Source organism: Populus nigra, chromosome 6, assembly GCF_951802175.1.
Source record: "Populus nigra chromosome 6, ddPopNigr1.1, whole genome shotgun sequence".
Taxonomy (NCBI): domain Eukaryota; kingdom Viridiplantae; phylum Streptophyta; class Magnoliopsida; order Malpighiales; family Salicaceae; genus Populus; species Populus nigra.
Genome location: NC_084857.1, coordinates 15,937,498 through 15,953,926, shown reverse-complemented (window position 1 = coordinate 15,953,926; position 16,429 = coordinate 15,937,498). Strand labels below are relative to the sequence as shown.

At 32.3% G+C, this 16,429-nt stretch overlaps 2 protein-coding genes across 2 annotated transcripts; one reads left to right on the top strand and one right to left on the bottom strand.

Annotated features, from left to right (window-relative positions):
• Positions 1 to 9,482: 9,482 nt before the first annotated feature.
• LOC133696862 (germin-like protein subfamily 1 member 1) lies at positions 9,483 to 10,246 on the top strand. Its single transcript, XM_062119149.1, has one exon. The coding sequence runs from the start codon at positions 9,529 to 9,531 to the stop codon at positions 10,189 to 10,191; it is 663 nt and encodes a 220-aa protein (XP_061975133.1). The 5' UTR covers positions 9,483 to 9,528; the 3' UTR covers positions 10,192 to 10,246.
• Positions 10,247 to 12,737: 2,491 nt separating this feature from the next.
• LOC133697785 (probable galacturonosyltransferase-like 9) lies at positions 12,738 to 14,497 on the bottom strand. The gene has a single exon (XM_062120555.1). The coding sequence runs from the start codon at positions 14,202 to 14,204 to the stop codon at positions 13,047 to 13,049; it is 1,158 nt and encodes a 385-aa protein (XP_061976539.1). The 5' UTR covers positions 14,205 to 14,497; the 3' UTR covers positions 12,738 to 13,046.
• Positions 14,498 to 16,429: the final 1,932 nt, after the last annotated feature.

Below are 16,429 nucleotides of genomic sequence, written 5' to 3'. Positions count from 1 at the left end.
AAATTCAACTTGATTTTTCTGTATATTTGGAATCCTTTTTAACCTACTTTTACCAAAATATCAATCTTCTTGTTGCTGCTGCTGTTATTACTACTACTATTACTATTATTATTTATGATTTTTATTTTAAAATAAAAAAATGGATAATTTTAGGGAATAACCTAAAAATGAGTTATGACACTGACCATGGGTGGTATTAGGAAGAGATAAAAATATGTTTAAATTTTGATGATATTGTATATTTATTTAGTGTGTAGGTATGCGAAATTATGTTTAGAAAAACATTTTGTTAATATATGTGAATTCTATATTATGTGTGTGTCTAGAGGAAAGTGTTGAATGTTGAATGATGTGCGATGTGTGATTTTGTAATGAAAATGCTTATGGATTATTGTAAAAGCCTTAGAAATTAAAATAGAAGTAAACTCATTATTTAAATACATGTTGGCTTGTTGTGATATATGTTAGGAAGTGTAAGAAGGAATTTGGAAGCTATGATGCCTTAATGGAGTTCATTAAAAGTGTACTTACAGGAACTATGTATATTGTATAATAGAGAATTGGGGATTATGTTACGATATGTGAAAGTGTGAAATGATTTAAATTTCCATATAATGTTTGGTTGAATAAATCATGTATAAAAATAAAATTAAGAAGATTCAGGTATCCTTAATTTTTTTGTTTTTATAGCCGAATTTGGAAATTTAAAACCAAAAAGAAGAGTTCAAATTTATATTAGTTGATAATGGTTGATGTGTGTTGTGATGTTTTTAACCTCAAGGGGTTGGTCTAGTAGATATCAGCTTGGGCTTGGGGGTTTGCTCACTCTAGGTCTCAACTTCGAATCCTCCAACCAACAAAAAATCTTGGGGCCACGGGCTGCAGGGCACAAAACACCATGTGTAAAGTCTAGCTCCAGGTTGTAAGGACTTAGTTTGATGCATAAAAGCTAGCCTAGGATACCCTGCATTTCAAAAAAAAATGTTATGATATTTACTTAATAAATTTTGAATGTTTTGGTTAAGGAAATTGAAATTTATGTTAAATGGTGAGAATATAGGGAATTGGATTGAACTATGTAAGTAGGATTTTTGAATTATAGGGGGGTGATGTTTGGGTTGGCTTAGAATATGAAAAAAAAAACTAGGTATTGAGTTGATATTGGTTATATGGGTTAATGGAAATATGAAAGGTGGTAACATTATGTAAATTTTGGTGTTATAGGTGATGTTGCACAATTGAACTCGACTAGTATAATGATGAAATTGTATTAATCATAAATTTTAATTCTTGTAAAATAGGATATCCAAATAATGTGCTATGTTGTTAAATGGGGAAAGATGGAAGTATATGAATTGGTAAGAAAATGGTGTGAAAGGATTGGTGTTTTAAACAATGCTTAAAATGGTTGGTAATTGGTTTGAGAGGTGGCTAATATACTTGCCTTGAATTTTTGCTAATATGTTCGAAAAATAAATAATGATGAAGATGGAGGATTAGAAACTTGGATTGAAGATGGAATTTTTTGTGTTAATTGATTTTATGTGAAATCAAATTATAAATATTAGGGTGAAATGGAGATTATTGTATGATTGGATATTTGTGGCAATGTTTTGGAAAATATAGGAATGTGAAAATCGAAGGTTTAATATGTTTTGTGATGCCTTGGGCATAAAATTGAAATTTTAGAAATGTAAAAGTCCTAAGTGAAGAATTAATTTAATGGAATGAAAAGTAAATTATAGATTTTAATAATAAATTGATAGTTCCAATGTGTGAATATTAATTTGGGTGTTGGATGTGAAATTTTTATATTTAAATACTAAATTTTAAGTTGAATGCGAAATAGACTAGGAGTATGTCAAAGCATACAGTGATTTGTGAAATTATGTATTATATTGAATTGATTGTTAGACAAATAATTAGATATATATGGCTAAACAAACATTATTGATTATTATTTAGGAATTGTAAGAGAAGTGTTTCGAGCGGGCCAACTTCTTAGGAGCATATAAAGCATGAGCTTAAGGTAAGGATCGTCTCCTTTCCTTTTTAATGATTTAAAATGTTTGTGTAATTGTTAGTTTGCAATGGAACATACATTTGTCATGTATAATTGTTATCTAAAGAAATTATACCTACAAGGCGTAAATTTGAATGTGATTTGATAGTGTGTTTGTGATTTATGATTAATAACAATGGTGGTAACATAGATGTATTTTGTAATTGACTATATTGATGGTAAATTATAGGAGATCGGTAATCAACCATAATAGAGGTAATGTATATTTCATGTGTAATTGACCGCAACAATGATAGTTTTTATATGGTTTGAAATCAACCGCAACATCAAATATCCATATGTATATCATAATCGATTGCAATAATGAAAAATCAATGTGTGAATTTTAAATTGATTGTAACAAATAATATTGCATATAAATGGTAAACGATCACAACATCATAGAACAACGTGTGAATTTTAAAATATACCATAGCAGTGAGCTTTATAAGTGGTTAGCTGACTATGTGGACAAAGGCTAGAATATGTGAGAAAGTTGGTCGTTTAAATGAAGGTTGTGACGTGTGAAAAAGTCATTGGACGGAGACTAATGATGTTTGATGGTATTATAGTCAAATGCTTAGACGTAGACTATGGATACAAATATAGTGTGTCATTTGGACAAAGACTAATGAGATTTGATGGTATCATAGTTGGATGTTTGGATGTAGATTATGGATATAGAAATAGTTTTCCATTTGGATGAATACTAATGTGATTAATAGTATCATAATCGGATGTTTGGATGTAAACTATGAATACATATATAGTATGTTGTTTGGACAGAGACTAATGAGATTTGATGGTATTATAGTCAGACATTTGGATAAAGGCTCAAATAATTTTATGAAAATAATGCCTATAGGGCAGGGAATTAATATAAATAAATTATGCTCATGGGACAGAACAAATAATGTTATGTAAATCATGTCTGTAGGTAGAGAAAAAAAAGTATGTGGGAATTTAAAATGTGGGAATTAAATGAAATTATAATATGAAAAATTAAATAGACCGCAATAACGGAATATGATACATGAAAAATTGAATGGACCACAACGGTGGAATTTTAATATGTGATATTTGAATTGGTCATAACAACGGAATTTAACTTCTGATATCTAAATTGTCTTAGGAGAATTTATTATGTGATATTTGAATACGCTATAAATGGATATAAGGAAAATAGGAGATGGGAAAATATTTGAATATGATAAAAAAAAAATTGAATATGCCATAAAAGAGCATAAGAAAATACTAAGATGAAAAAAATATTAAAATATACCATAAATGAGCATGAGAAATAAAGGTTAGAAAAATATTAAACTATGTCGTAAAAGGGCATGAGAAATAATTGTATTGAAAAAAATACTAAATTATGCCATAAATGGGCATGAAAAATTATTGAATTAGAAAATTAATGGAATTGCCACAAATGAAAACGAGAAATATTTAAATTGGAAAGAAATATTAAAATGTACTATAAATGAGTCTAGGAAATATTCAAGATGAAAGATATAATTGAAAGGACCATGAGTCTTGGAAATATGCAAGATGAAAGATATAATTGAAAGGGCCGGATTGAGTATAAGGTATATAAGAATGAAAGAAATATATGTGTAAGCCAAAAACAGTCTAGAAGTGTACTGAGTTTAAAAACAAATTATATGGATAAGCTATAATTAAAACCATAAACTTTGGAATTGGAATTGGAATTGGAATTGATATTGATATTGATATTGATATTGATGAATTAATAATGATATAATGGATAATATGATGAACTAACAAAGTGAAATTAAAGGTTGGAAAAACTGAGAAGACATATAATTGTGATGGAGAGGTGAAATGTGGTATAAATTAAGGGTGTTGTGAAATGAAATGATGGCATAAACTAAATACGCTCAAGAGATTAAATGGGGTATAGATAAAATATGATGTGGAAAGAGAACATGCTATGGAAAAGTTACAATGAACATAAAACAAATGAGTGAAAATTTATATTGAGATGAGCTATGAAATAGATGTTAAATTAAAGAGTTGTTACAGAGTTGTTACATGTATGACAACAATAGTATAATTTGTGAGTTCATTAGTAATTGATGAAGAAATATTAAATTGAAAAGGAGACATATTGATGTGCTTATAGAATGGTTAATGATATTGGTTATGTTCATATAATTATAAAATGTAGAAATCACGATGAGGTTGATACTTACAATGCGTGATCTTGTGTGTTTTTACAGGTGTTTTTTTTAAGGTCTTAGTTCTTATAAAAGGGTTATCAAGTTGTTAAGTCCTTCCTATCAGATAGGTTATAGTATTCTCTAATGATATCAAGCTTATGCATATAATTTATAAGGGTTGTAACCACACTAACATGTAAATATAAATAATATATGAATGTACTTGTAGATTAAATAAATGGATGGTGAACCCGACACTACCTTATAAAAAACATTACCCCTAAATTTCAAGTACACAACAATTGAAAAGAAAATAATTGCATGAAAAGTTTATGGTGTTACAATTTTGAATTAATTTATATTAACCTAAATTAATCCATAATCTAAACCTTGAACCAAGGCGGATTCAATTACTTTGATTAAGATCACTTATCATTGATATAATAAATGTCTGAAAAGATAATACAAATAGCCATATCCTTTCACGGGTTTTTTTTTCCAAATTAGCACAATGGAATAAAATAAATCAAACTAGTACAATTGAAAAACTAATTCTTAAGCCAACATAATTTGACTAGTTATGCAGGTGAGACCTACATAACTTGAGACATAAGTCTCACCCGCGCAACTCACATGAGCAAAAAAAAATCCATTTTTTTTAAAGTTAATTTTTTGATAAGATAAGGATCTCTTTACCAAAGACTTTTCTTAAAAACTTTAGACAGATCAATGGTTAGAAAACACAACAATACCTTAGTTTATATAAGACAGACAAATAATACAGTTTCCCTTAGGTAATGTGTACTATGAGTGATATGTTCTCCCTATACACAACCAATCCTCTTATCTAGACTCTGAGATCAGTTAAAATTCTTGGTGATCAAAAAATTAGTTGGCGACTCCATCCTTTTTTTACTGATAAAGATAAAAAAAAATTCATTGTTCTTTTCACCCATCACCTTTGAAGATCCCGCTCTGCAAGGACAATCGTAATGATATTGCACACGTGTGATAAGAATCATCTCAACGTGATCTTTATTTTTCAAATGGCATGCTAGTTGAGGAGCTATCATATGGCTCTAGCTAGCCAATCTTCTTTCATTTATTCTTCTATCTTTTTTTTCTTTTCTCTCCTCAGTTTCTCACCTTTTTTAGTCAAAATAGTAGAGTGGGTTGTCAATTTTTCTTATGTCATATTTGATCCTTATTTTTTTTATTGTTATTTTTTTATCCTTTTTATATATAATTTTTTTAATTTCATCCTTAAAAAATGATTTGGTTGGGGATAGGGCTTCAAAATTTTTTTGGTTTGCTTTCTATAGAGTAAAATCAGTCTTATGATTCGGGTTATGAGTTTAGAAGATTAGCCTGAGTTGACTCGAGGTTTTTTTCATTTCCTTTTTAAAATTAATTTTTTTTTCAATTTTATCTTTCAACATATAGTTAGTTGATAATTGGGCTTCACAATGTTTTTTTGATTTTTTTCTATAGAGTTATCCCAATCTTATGACTCGAGTCATAGGTTTGGCGGATTGACCTGAGTTTTTTTCTGTTATTTTTTAAAAATTAATTTTTTATTTTAATTTTATCTTTCAATATTAAGTTGGTTGAGAGCTGAGCTTCATGAATTTATTGATTCATGTTCTATAAGGTAATCTATTTCTCACGATTTAGGTCATAGGTTTGACAGGTTTATCTAAGTTGACTCAAGTTATTTTTTTGGTCTTTTTTAAAAATGTTTTATTTTTATTTTTTTCTTCAATATTTTTTTATTGTGTATTAGGCTTCATAATTTGTTTCAATTTACTTTTTATAAGATTATTGTTGTCTCATGACTTAGATGACAGGTTTTATAGGTTAACAAAGGTTGATCCAGGTTAATCTAAAATGAAGGACACTTATAACTTCTTTATTTTATTTTATTTTATTTTTTACATGGAAAAGGGATAATGATTTTTTTATTATTTAATTCAATATAATACTAAATAAGTAATAGGAAATTTAAAAATTAGATCAATTAACCAACCAATAAAAATCCTTCTTATAAATAACATCTTGTCGTTATCCTTATTACCCACATTTTAAATCCTAAACCCACCCTTTTCATGATTTATGTACAAAAAGTTTCCTAAACTAATGATCCAAAATTTAGACCCATTTAAGATTAGAAGCTCGTTTAGCAAGATGATGGTTTTTGCATTTTTTTTAGCTTTTTTTTTTATATAATGAAAAGATATACAATAATTCTAAACTATGTTTTATAAATAAACAATTGGGAGCATGTTTTAGTTATATTATAACATAAAAACATAGTATTATATTTTTTTTTCTTACAACCATAATAGTCATTATTAACATTAACAAAAAAACAAAAAGAGAATGAGATTGTATTGTATCCTTATCATAAAGTATTATTTATTGGAATAGTAGTGCTTTGTTTTTAAAACAATTCAATCAATATTTTTTTGTAATTTTATTCTTCAATATTGAATTTGTTTTTTATTAGATTGTTCTAGTCTCAAGACATGGATCACAGGATTGATGAGTTAACCTAATTGATTCAAGTTTTTTTTTCCTTTTTTAATTGATTTTTTCCTCTCAATATCATCCTTTAATATTAGGCTATTTGAGAATTACGCTTCATGATTTGTTTTGATTTATTTTCTATTTAAGTTATCTTGATTCATGACTTGGGGATAGTGTTTAGTGGGTTAACCTAAGTTGACTATGATTGTTTTTTGTATCATTTTTAATGATTTTTCATTATTTTATCATTTAACATTGGGTTAATTGAGAATATTGTTTCATAATTTGTTTTGATTTGTTTTTTATAAGGTAATCTAAGTTTCATGATCAGGGTTACTAATTTGGCAGGTTAACCTAGATTAAATGGGTTGTTTTTTTATTTTCTTTCTATTATGTTATTTAGGTCTTATGACCCTGTTCACAAGTCCTTCAGCATTATATTTGTTTTTATTGGGTTGTCTTAATCTCATTATCTGGTTCGCGGGTTTGGTAGATTAACCTTGTTAACTCGAGTTTTGTTTTCTTTTTTCTTAATTTATCCCCTCATTGCATCCTTTAATATTAGGTTGACTGAAAATTGGGATTCATGATTTGATTTCTTATTAGATTATCTCGGCTTCATAACCTAAGAATAATGCTCTATGGCTTGACTCAAGTTGTTTTTTATGTTTTTTTTAATTGTTTTTTTTTCAAATTTCATCATTCAATATTGGATTGGTTGGTAATTGAGCTTCATAATTTCTTTTGATTTGTTTTCTTCAAGGTTATATTAGTCTCGTGATCAAGGTCACGAGTTTAGCGAGTTAACTTAGGTTTAACCGGGTTGTTTTTTTATTTTATTTATATGAGATTATCTCGGTCTCATGACTCAAGTCATGGGTCCTTCAACATTAGATTTTATTTATTGGGTTGTCTCAATCTCATGACTCAGGTCGCTACTTTGGCAAGTTAACCCAATTGACTTGTTTTCTTTTCTTAATTGACTCCCCCTTATCTCATTCTTTAATATTGGGTTAATTGAGAATTAAACTCCATGATTTGTTTGCTTTGCTTTTTGTTAGATTATCCCGATCTCATGACCTAGAAATAGTGCTTAGCATATTAACCCATGTTAATTCGGGTCTTTTTATGTTATTTTTAATTTTATCATTCAACATTATATCGGTTAGGAATTAAACTTCATGTTTTGTTTTTATTTGCTTTTTATGAGGTTATGTTGATCTCATGACCAATATTATGAATTTGGCGAGTTAACTTGGGTTAAATTAGATCTTTTATATTTTTTTATATAAGGTTATCTCAATCTCATGACCTGAATCACGAGTTTGGCGGATTGACTCGATTTATTTTTTATATTTTTTTTAATTGATTTTTTTAATCTCAACTTTTAACATTGAGTTGATTAAGAATTGAGTTTCATAATTTATTTTGATTTGTTTTCTGTAATGTTATCTTGATCTTATTATCCGGGTTGCATGTTTGGCAATTTAACTTGGGTTTTTTTAGGTTCTTTTTTTAATTAATTTATTTTCAGTTTTATCCTTCAACATTGAGTTAATTGAGAATTAAACTTTATAATTTGTTTTGATTTGCTTTATATGGGGCAATTATGGTCTTATAACCTAGTTCGGGGTGACCATTTTCGGTTCGGTTTAGGTTCAGTTTTTATAAAAAAAAAGTAACCAAACTGAATTTTTTTAAAAAAAACCTAAACCAGTTCAAACTGACCGGTTTTGGTTTGGTTTGGTTTTTTAGGACAAAAACCGGTTTGGCTCGGTTTTTTCCGGTTTGGCTCAATTTTTTTTCAGTTTTTTTCGGTTTGGGTTCGGTTCGGTTTTTTTGGTTTCAGGCTTATAAAATCGAAACTGAATCGGTTGGTTTTTTCAAAATTTTAATCGATTTAATCGGGTTTTTTTCACGGTTCGGTTTTTTCGGTTATTTTTTTCCGGTTTTCTCGGTTTAATCGGTTTTTTTATTTTTTTGCTCACCCCTAAACCTAGCTTGTGGTTTTAGTATTTTAACTTGGATTGATTTAATATTTTGTTATCTTAAAATTAAAAAATAAAATCATCTCAATTTTTTTTAATTAAACTATATTTTTATTAATTATTCAAGTTATCTTTAGACCCAACAAATAAACTAGATCACACCAGATCAACTCCTGCATGGTTTAAAATTTTCTTCTATAAAAACAATATATGAATAATATCTAAATATTTTTTATTTAAAAAAAATTAATTCAACCACAAATAATACGGAACAACTAAATGTATGTTTGCTCTACTGTTTTTATTTTTAGTGGTGAATCTATAATTAAAAACAAAAAACTCAACAACAAAAACATGAATTTAATACTTTTACTCTTGTATTATTATTATTATTATTATTATTATTATTATTATTTTGTTATGAAGAGTTATACCTACAACAAACACAAAGACAAACACTAGTGAATCATTGAAAAAACAAAAACCAAAGTTAAAAGCCACGAGTTTCCTTGATGAATATTAAAGTTTTCGAAACGTAATGATACTCTGTTGTCCTGCGGGTCCTGCCAACTTGATCTTAAATCCTCTCTTAACTTGCCTTGCTATGTCCTCCTCTAATGCTCTTAAGCTACTCAAAATCACCTTCTCCACCTCCACATTACGACACCAGTTTTACGAAACATCACCATCAAACACTCACTATATATGCAACTCCTACCAATTTCTCATTCAAATCCACTTCTGTAGAGTGATTTCCGACGAGCTCAGCATGAAAAAAACCAGCCATTCCTTGCTTCCCTCCCTCCTCACCCTAGCTCTCCTGCTGGGCTCTACGAAAGCAGACCCACACCCACTGCAAGATTATTGCATTGCCGATACATCTAAACCTTTTTACTTGAATGGTGCTCCCTGCATCGACCCAAAACTCGCAGCTTCTTCCCATTTCACCACCGCAGCTCTGTCCAAGCCAGGCAACACGAAAGCCACCCCTTACGGCTTCAGTGTCAAGGTCACCAACGTCACTAATCTGCCAGGGCTAAACACCATGGGCCTGACAATGGCCCGGGTCGACCTTGACCCAAATGGGCTCGTCCCCCTCCACTCCCATCCACGGGCCTCAGAGGTGACCATTTGCATCAGGGGTTCCCTCCTTGTGGGCTTTGTTAATACAAGTAATTATGTGTTCACGCAACTCTTAAGGCCTGGTGAATCCTTTGTGTTTCCAAGAGGTTTGATTCATTTTCTATATAACATGGAGACAATGGACTCAGCAATAGCTGTGTCTGGACTTAGCAGCCAGAGTCCAGGAACCCAAATAGCTGCTGTTGCTGCGTTCACATCAAAGCCCTCTATGCCTGACGAAGTTTTGAAGAAATCATTTCAGATTTCTAACCAAGATGTCACGAGAATTCGTAGAAATCTTGGAGGATAATTAAAAATTATGCCTTTCAATTCAGAAAAGCAATAATAATGATATTATTTATTTATGTCTGAACTTGTTTCTTATGTTGAAAGTCTTTGTTGCCTTCTTTATTTAGGGCTTGATAGCAGTAGTACTGTGCATTGGAGGAAGGTAGGAGGTTGGGATCATCCATTCATCCATTGCGTATGGAAGTAGTGATAATAAAAGTATATGCCAAAATGGATTGATAGACAAAGAAACAAAAGAAAGGAACTCATTCCAGGTAGAATTGGATGGAAAGAGTTGCTGAAATGAGATACTGGTTTTTTTAGGAGTGTGGTTGCGGTTGTTTTTCAAAGTGTTTTTTATTCGAAAATGCATCAAATAATTTGTTTTTTAAAAAAAATATTTTTGAGATTAACGTATTAAAATGATATTAAAATATTAAAAATTATTAATTTGAAGCAAATAAAAAAATTTTAATTTTTTTCAAAACGCTTTCGAAATACAAAAAACTCTAGCTTAAAGCATATATATCTCGCATCAGTTTATCAGCCCTAGTGATCTTGGTAATCAAGGCCGAGCCGATCCGGGTTATCCCACAAAACTCAAGACCTAAATTATAAAGACCAAAATAACCTGGTAGTAAGAAAATCATAAAACCAATTTTTTTTAAATGTCAACCCACATTAACTTTTTAAACTTGTGACCTGAATCATTAAACCTGATGCATTTTATCTGAAAAAATAATGAAGTCTAATTCTCAATTAATCAAATATTGCAGGATGAAATTGAAAACAAATAAAACTTTTACAAAAGAGACAAGAAAAAAATACAAATTAAAAGAATACGGACCAAAGTGAAATAAAAAATGACCAATTGGGATTGAATGATGAAATTGAAACAAATAAAACATTTATAAAAAGGGTCAAGAAAAAAAATTAAAAATCAAAAGAATAAGAACCAAATTTGAAATACCAACAATAAAGAGAAAAAAGTTGTCATTTTAAGGGGTGGGGAGAGAAAGGAAAAAAAAAAGCATCACCAACAATAAATCGATCATCTAACACTGATATGTGCCACCTCAAAAGAAAGAGGAAGTGGAGACACTTTCAAATATACAGCAGAAGGGTCTTTTTTATTGTCGAGAAGAGATTGTTTCCCACACAATGGTGCATGCTACACACAAACCAACTGCTTCTTATTTTTTAAAAAAATTTCTTTTTTTGTTAAAAGATTCAATTACCTCTCAGTCGACCTGATATTAACAAAAAAAAAACTTTTGTGAAAAGATAAAAAAGCCTACCAAGACCAATTTTTTTCTTTTTTGCTTTCAATTGCATTTTGATCATTTCACCATGCATTTTGTTTTTTATTATTTTCTACACCTAGTTAAATATCAAATTCCTCCTTACCTAATGATAGTTACATAAAAATCATTGTGAAAATACAAAATTATCCTTTGACTTTTATTTTTTTATTCCAATGATATTTTGATCGTTTCATTATACAATTAAAATAAAAAAAATCATATTTATCCCTGATAAATTTAATAATAAATAAAGGTCCTGTAAAAAAAATTTAATACCTTGATAACCAATGTTAAACTTTTTAGTATGAGCAGCAAAACCGTGAAAACATTTGTCCAGTTAGTTAGTTAATGGTGTTTTCACTCATGTGATACAAGCAGATTCAGGTATTGTTAATTTAATCATCACGCTACCTCTACCCATCCAAAGTATCCAACCCATACATCATCGTTTGACCTCTCTATAAAATAATCCCGAATGTGTTTTTGAACAAAGCAACGATCATTGATGTTTTTCTGGTAGATCCAATCATATCCGTCTGATAACTAATCTCGTGTTTCTTTCCTTAGAAAAATGGATTTGTGGAGGTGGGGCGTGTAAGAACATAGCAGTAGGAACTTTTTACTCTTTGCCCAACCGCACCTCACGAGAAATCTGATAGAAAGAGTATAGCATTAAAACCTTAAGATCAACTGTGTTTCAACAAAATTAGAAGTCCAAATCGGAGGTCTTCAGATTTTGAGAACTGGAGACCAAGTGGCCAGGTGGGTTGACGGAGAAATGTTTTGATACACCGACTCCAGCACCACACTACAGTTCATCTGATCTAATAATGGCAAGACAAGTGTGAAAAAGAAAGGAAAAAATGTTTGCTAGTCAAGGTCAATTGGGTTGTTAATTACTGAATGGATCAAAAGCTTGACGATAGCCTACTTTCAACTCCTGGAATTAAAAGGACCCCAGACGTGAAACTTCAACTTCTACTTGTACTAGCTAATTTCAATGGGAAGGAATCACATCATCAAACGGGTTCCTTCCACCGAGAAGAAGCTCTTCCGTGTGGGGCCTCAAGTTGTAGAAAACATTTTTTATCAGAAGACCTTCCCCTCCCGAGAAAGCCCGTGAGCTTGACAAATTAAAATTCATTCCTTTTTCCTTTTTGGCTCTGAGTCACTGTTGAATCCGGTGAGTGATTGATCATTTAATTCAATGACTAACCAGAAAGCAGAAGACAAAGGACATAAGAACTTGAAAACAATGAACAACTAAGTGAATATATGCATGTTATTCCTCTCTTGATTGCGAATCACTTACACAGAAATCAAATCCAACAAAATTGTTCCAAGCACTGGAACCTGAGGAACATGGAATTGAAATCCTATATGAGAAGAACATGATAGATGAACACGAAGAATATTCATTCATTCAAAAAGAATTGAACCCCCAAATCAGCCCCAGCCTTTTAATCTGTACACAGGTATATCAAAGAATAGAATTTCTTCAGAACGTGTAGAAGCAGTAAGCAAACCCAAAAATAAAAAGAATCAACGCACCCCACATCCCCTAAATCCATCATCACAAGTAACTAGAGCCTGTAAAAAATCCCATGGACTGGTGGTCATTGTGAGCATAGTAATACCCCTTGCTATTACTGATGTACAGATCGTACGGCTCCCAAAGATGATCAAGCTTGCATGGCTTTTTAGCATCAAGTCTAACCCAAGGCTTCCCTTTCCCACTCCAATGTAGCAAGCTGACCGGACCAGGATGCAATGACCTGCAACTCCCTCTCACATTATCCCCACCAAGTCCATGCTGGTTCCATCTATGGTCTATCGCTTCAACATCCCCTGCAAACACGAGCAAAAATGGTGGCAATGAGCCCAACTCATAAATCCTTGTCTTTTTTTGAATCTCCATCCACTTCTCTATCCTCCTCTTATAATCCCCTTCTCTCCACCTCACCAAATCCATCACCATAACCCCAGTGTTGAAGTAACACGGCTTCCTCCTCGCCGACGAAAAAGTACCAGACATAACCGGGTCGGACCAGAACACGGAAGTGAAATACTGGGTGAAATTCGCATGGCAATACTCGGGTGCCCCGATCACTCGAGACCCGCTAAGCGCGGTGTTCCATAACTTGTGTATGTCGTCGACGACCACAATATCAGAGTCCAGATAAATGACCCGATCCACGCACAGATCCAACATGTCACCAAGATAGTTTCTTGCGTAATTCAATGGGTTTTCCAGTGCTTGCCGGATTGAAGAAGAGATTAGATTGATTACAGTGTCTTCTCGGAATATATAGACCTTGAAATTCAACGATGGGAAAGTGGATCGTACCAATTGGGTTAAGACCCGCGGGCTTGCCGGGTCGAACTCTGCCGCAACGAAGTGGAAAAAGATGCTTTCTGGGCAGGAAGCGTGTTTGAGAACCGAGTGGACGGCAGCGATTGAGCCACGTAGATACTCAGAATCAAGAGTCATGGCTATGTGGACTAAAGAAGGGTCGCAGGAGGAAACCGAGCGCCCATTGGTTGTTGAAACAGGACAGTCTCTCCCGTTCCGGTAATCCGGCGCTTCAGAGAACCGGAAACCGTTGGGTACCTCAACTGCACCGGTATTCGTCTCCCTCGTCGGTATGGAACGAATCCCGAGGCAAAGTTGAGGGAAAAGAACAACGAGGGTGTAGAGTAAAACGCCGGAGTGTAACCGGAAATGAACCATCTTGGTTAGTTATCTTTCTTTAAAGAGAACAAGCACGGAGAGGGTTTGCTTCCTTTTCGAGGGCGTTCTTGCATAAAAAATCAAGAAATGGCAAAATGGAGTCTATTTTGATGCATGCAATTTCCAAGAAACGCGGTTCTCTTTTTCTTTCCTCAGTCCCAGAGAGGGACAGAGAAATTTCTGAGTAACTCTGTGTATGTGCCTCTCTCTCTCTCTCTCTCTCTCTCTCTCTGAGAATTGTGGAAATGGAAATGGAAGTCTGCAAGTTCTTATATACTCACCATTTACCAGGAGGTGGAGAGACACTGCTAATAAAGCAAGGAAGGAAGGTATAGGATCCTCCTTGTGATTTCTCTTTCTTTCCATTTTTCATTGGGTAAACCTCATATTAGTCCTCAATTTTACCTATTGTCTTAATTGAGTCCTTCAACTATAAATCTTATCAATCGAGTCCTCCATCGACGTACCTTTCCTCAATGGAATCCTTCTATTGTCGATGTTAAAGAGAGCAAGTGTTGGTTAAAACAAATATATGTATATCAAAAAAGCCCTCCCCTACGTGGGCAGTAATTCTTTTCTGCCTTGGCTCCATCTCCTCCTTATATTGCCTTTAGTTTTCATACTTAAAAAAAATTAACGATACTTTGTTTTTGTTAAATAAATCGAGGGATCATAATATATTTTTTAAAAAGTTACTTAACAATAAAGAATATATTCAAATGATATTAATAACCAACTCCAGATCTTCGGGGGGAAATGACATGTGACAACGTTGTGTGTTTTTTTTAGACACATGACATTGATAGCTTGAGAAGGTTCTTTGGAAAAGTCGGAGACGTGTTCTGTTGTTGAATCGAGCACTCAACGGCGCCGAGGCTTGAAATTGTGGCGGAGCAGCATGATTGCCACTACAATCTCAAAGAGGTGGCAAATTTCAGGATCGATGGAAGGTCCAATGCCCCCTTGGCTTCAATCTTTTTCATTGAATTGTAATACGAGGAGACATTATTATTATTATTATTAGTTCGATTAATTTTAAGTATATAATATTAAAATCAAGATTTAAATGGGTAACTGGATTGTGTTCTTACAGCAACCGTTGGGAATAAAAAATCAGCATGAACTTTTGGGATTTATTTATATTTAAACCCATCAATCCACCTGTCCATTGCTATATACAAATCCAAGATGCTTGCAAGTAGTATAGTCAGTCAGGTTTACACTTGTTAACACAACATGAGCAGCACAATTATTCGACGAAAACGAAGCGCCAACCTCCATGAGCTGTACACTTCAAAGCTAAGCTCATTAGACTCTGTTTTTTTTATTTCTTTCATTTTAAATAATATTAAATTCCTGTTTTTTTTTTTAGTTTTTTATATATTGATTAAAAAAATAATATTCAATTATGAGAAAAACATATCGAACTGTATTGCTAAACACACACGCCAAATAAATTCCGTTGACATTCTAATTACCTTCAAATATGAAAATACACGTAAAAAATAAAAAGGCAGGCAGGCCATGCTGAAAGAAGAAGTGAATAATGAAAGCACAGGCAATCACCTCTCCAACCCAACCCTCTCTTTTTCATGTCATTGGGACAAGTAATGTTCCTTTCCTCCAGTAATGAAAAGCCAGCTGCAGCCAGCTGTATGTGCGCGACTTTGACATTGACGGCTCGGATCAAGCCTGGCATAGGCCCCACTCCTCTGTCTTGGCCTTGGATCCCCGCCCACGTGACCACGTGCATTCCAACCCCAACTATTCCCACAAGTGGAGAGAGAGAGGGGGAGGGAGGGAGGGAGAGAGGGGGAGGACTCGTCTCCCTTGTGTCCTGGAAGAGTTTCATTCATTTTCTTTATATTTTAGATTCAATTTTCAAAGTTAATATTTAAAAAAACTTATTAAACTGATTAAAATTTTAAAAAATTAATCAGTTCGGTTTGGTTTGATTTTGATTTTATAAGTATGAAATTAAAAAACCAAACCGAAAAAAACAGGAAAAAATCAAGTCAAAACCGATCCAAACCAGAAAAACCGATCCAAACCAGAAAAAACCATGATTTAAAGCCAGGTACCTCTCGCACATCGTTTGTATTTACTATTTACTAATGGGCAAGTCGACCAAAAATAATAAAAATAAAATACAAAAATAAATGCTATTGATTTTATAAATCATGATTTGGAGTCATTAGGAATAAATAAGTCTAAACGATCAGAAT

Coding starts and splice junctions, on each gene's coding strand:
- LOC133696862 (XM_062119149.1), top strand. CDS start 9,529: ATGAAAAAAACCAGCCATTCCTTGCTTCCCTCCCTCCTCACCCTAGCT.
- LOC133697785 (XM_062120555.1), bottom strand. CDS start 14,204: ATGGTTCATTTCCGGTTACACTCCGGCGTTTTACTCTACACCCTCGTT.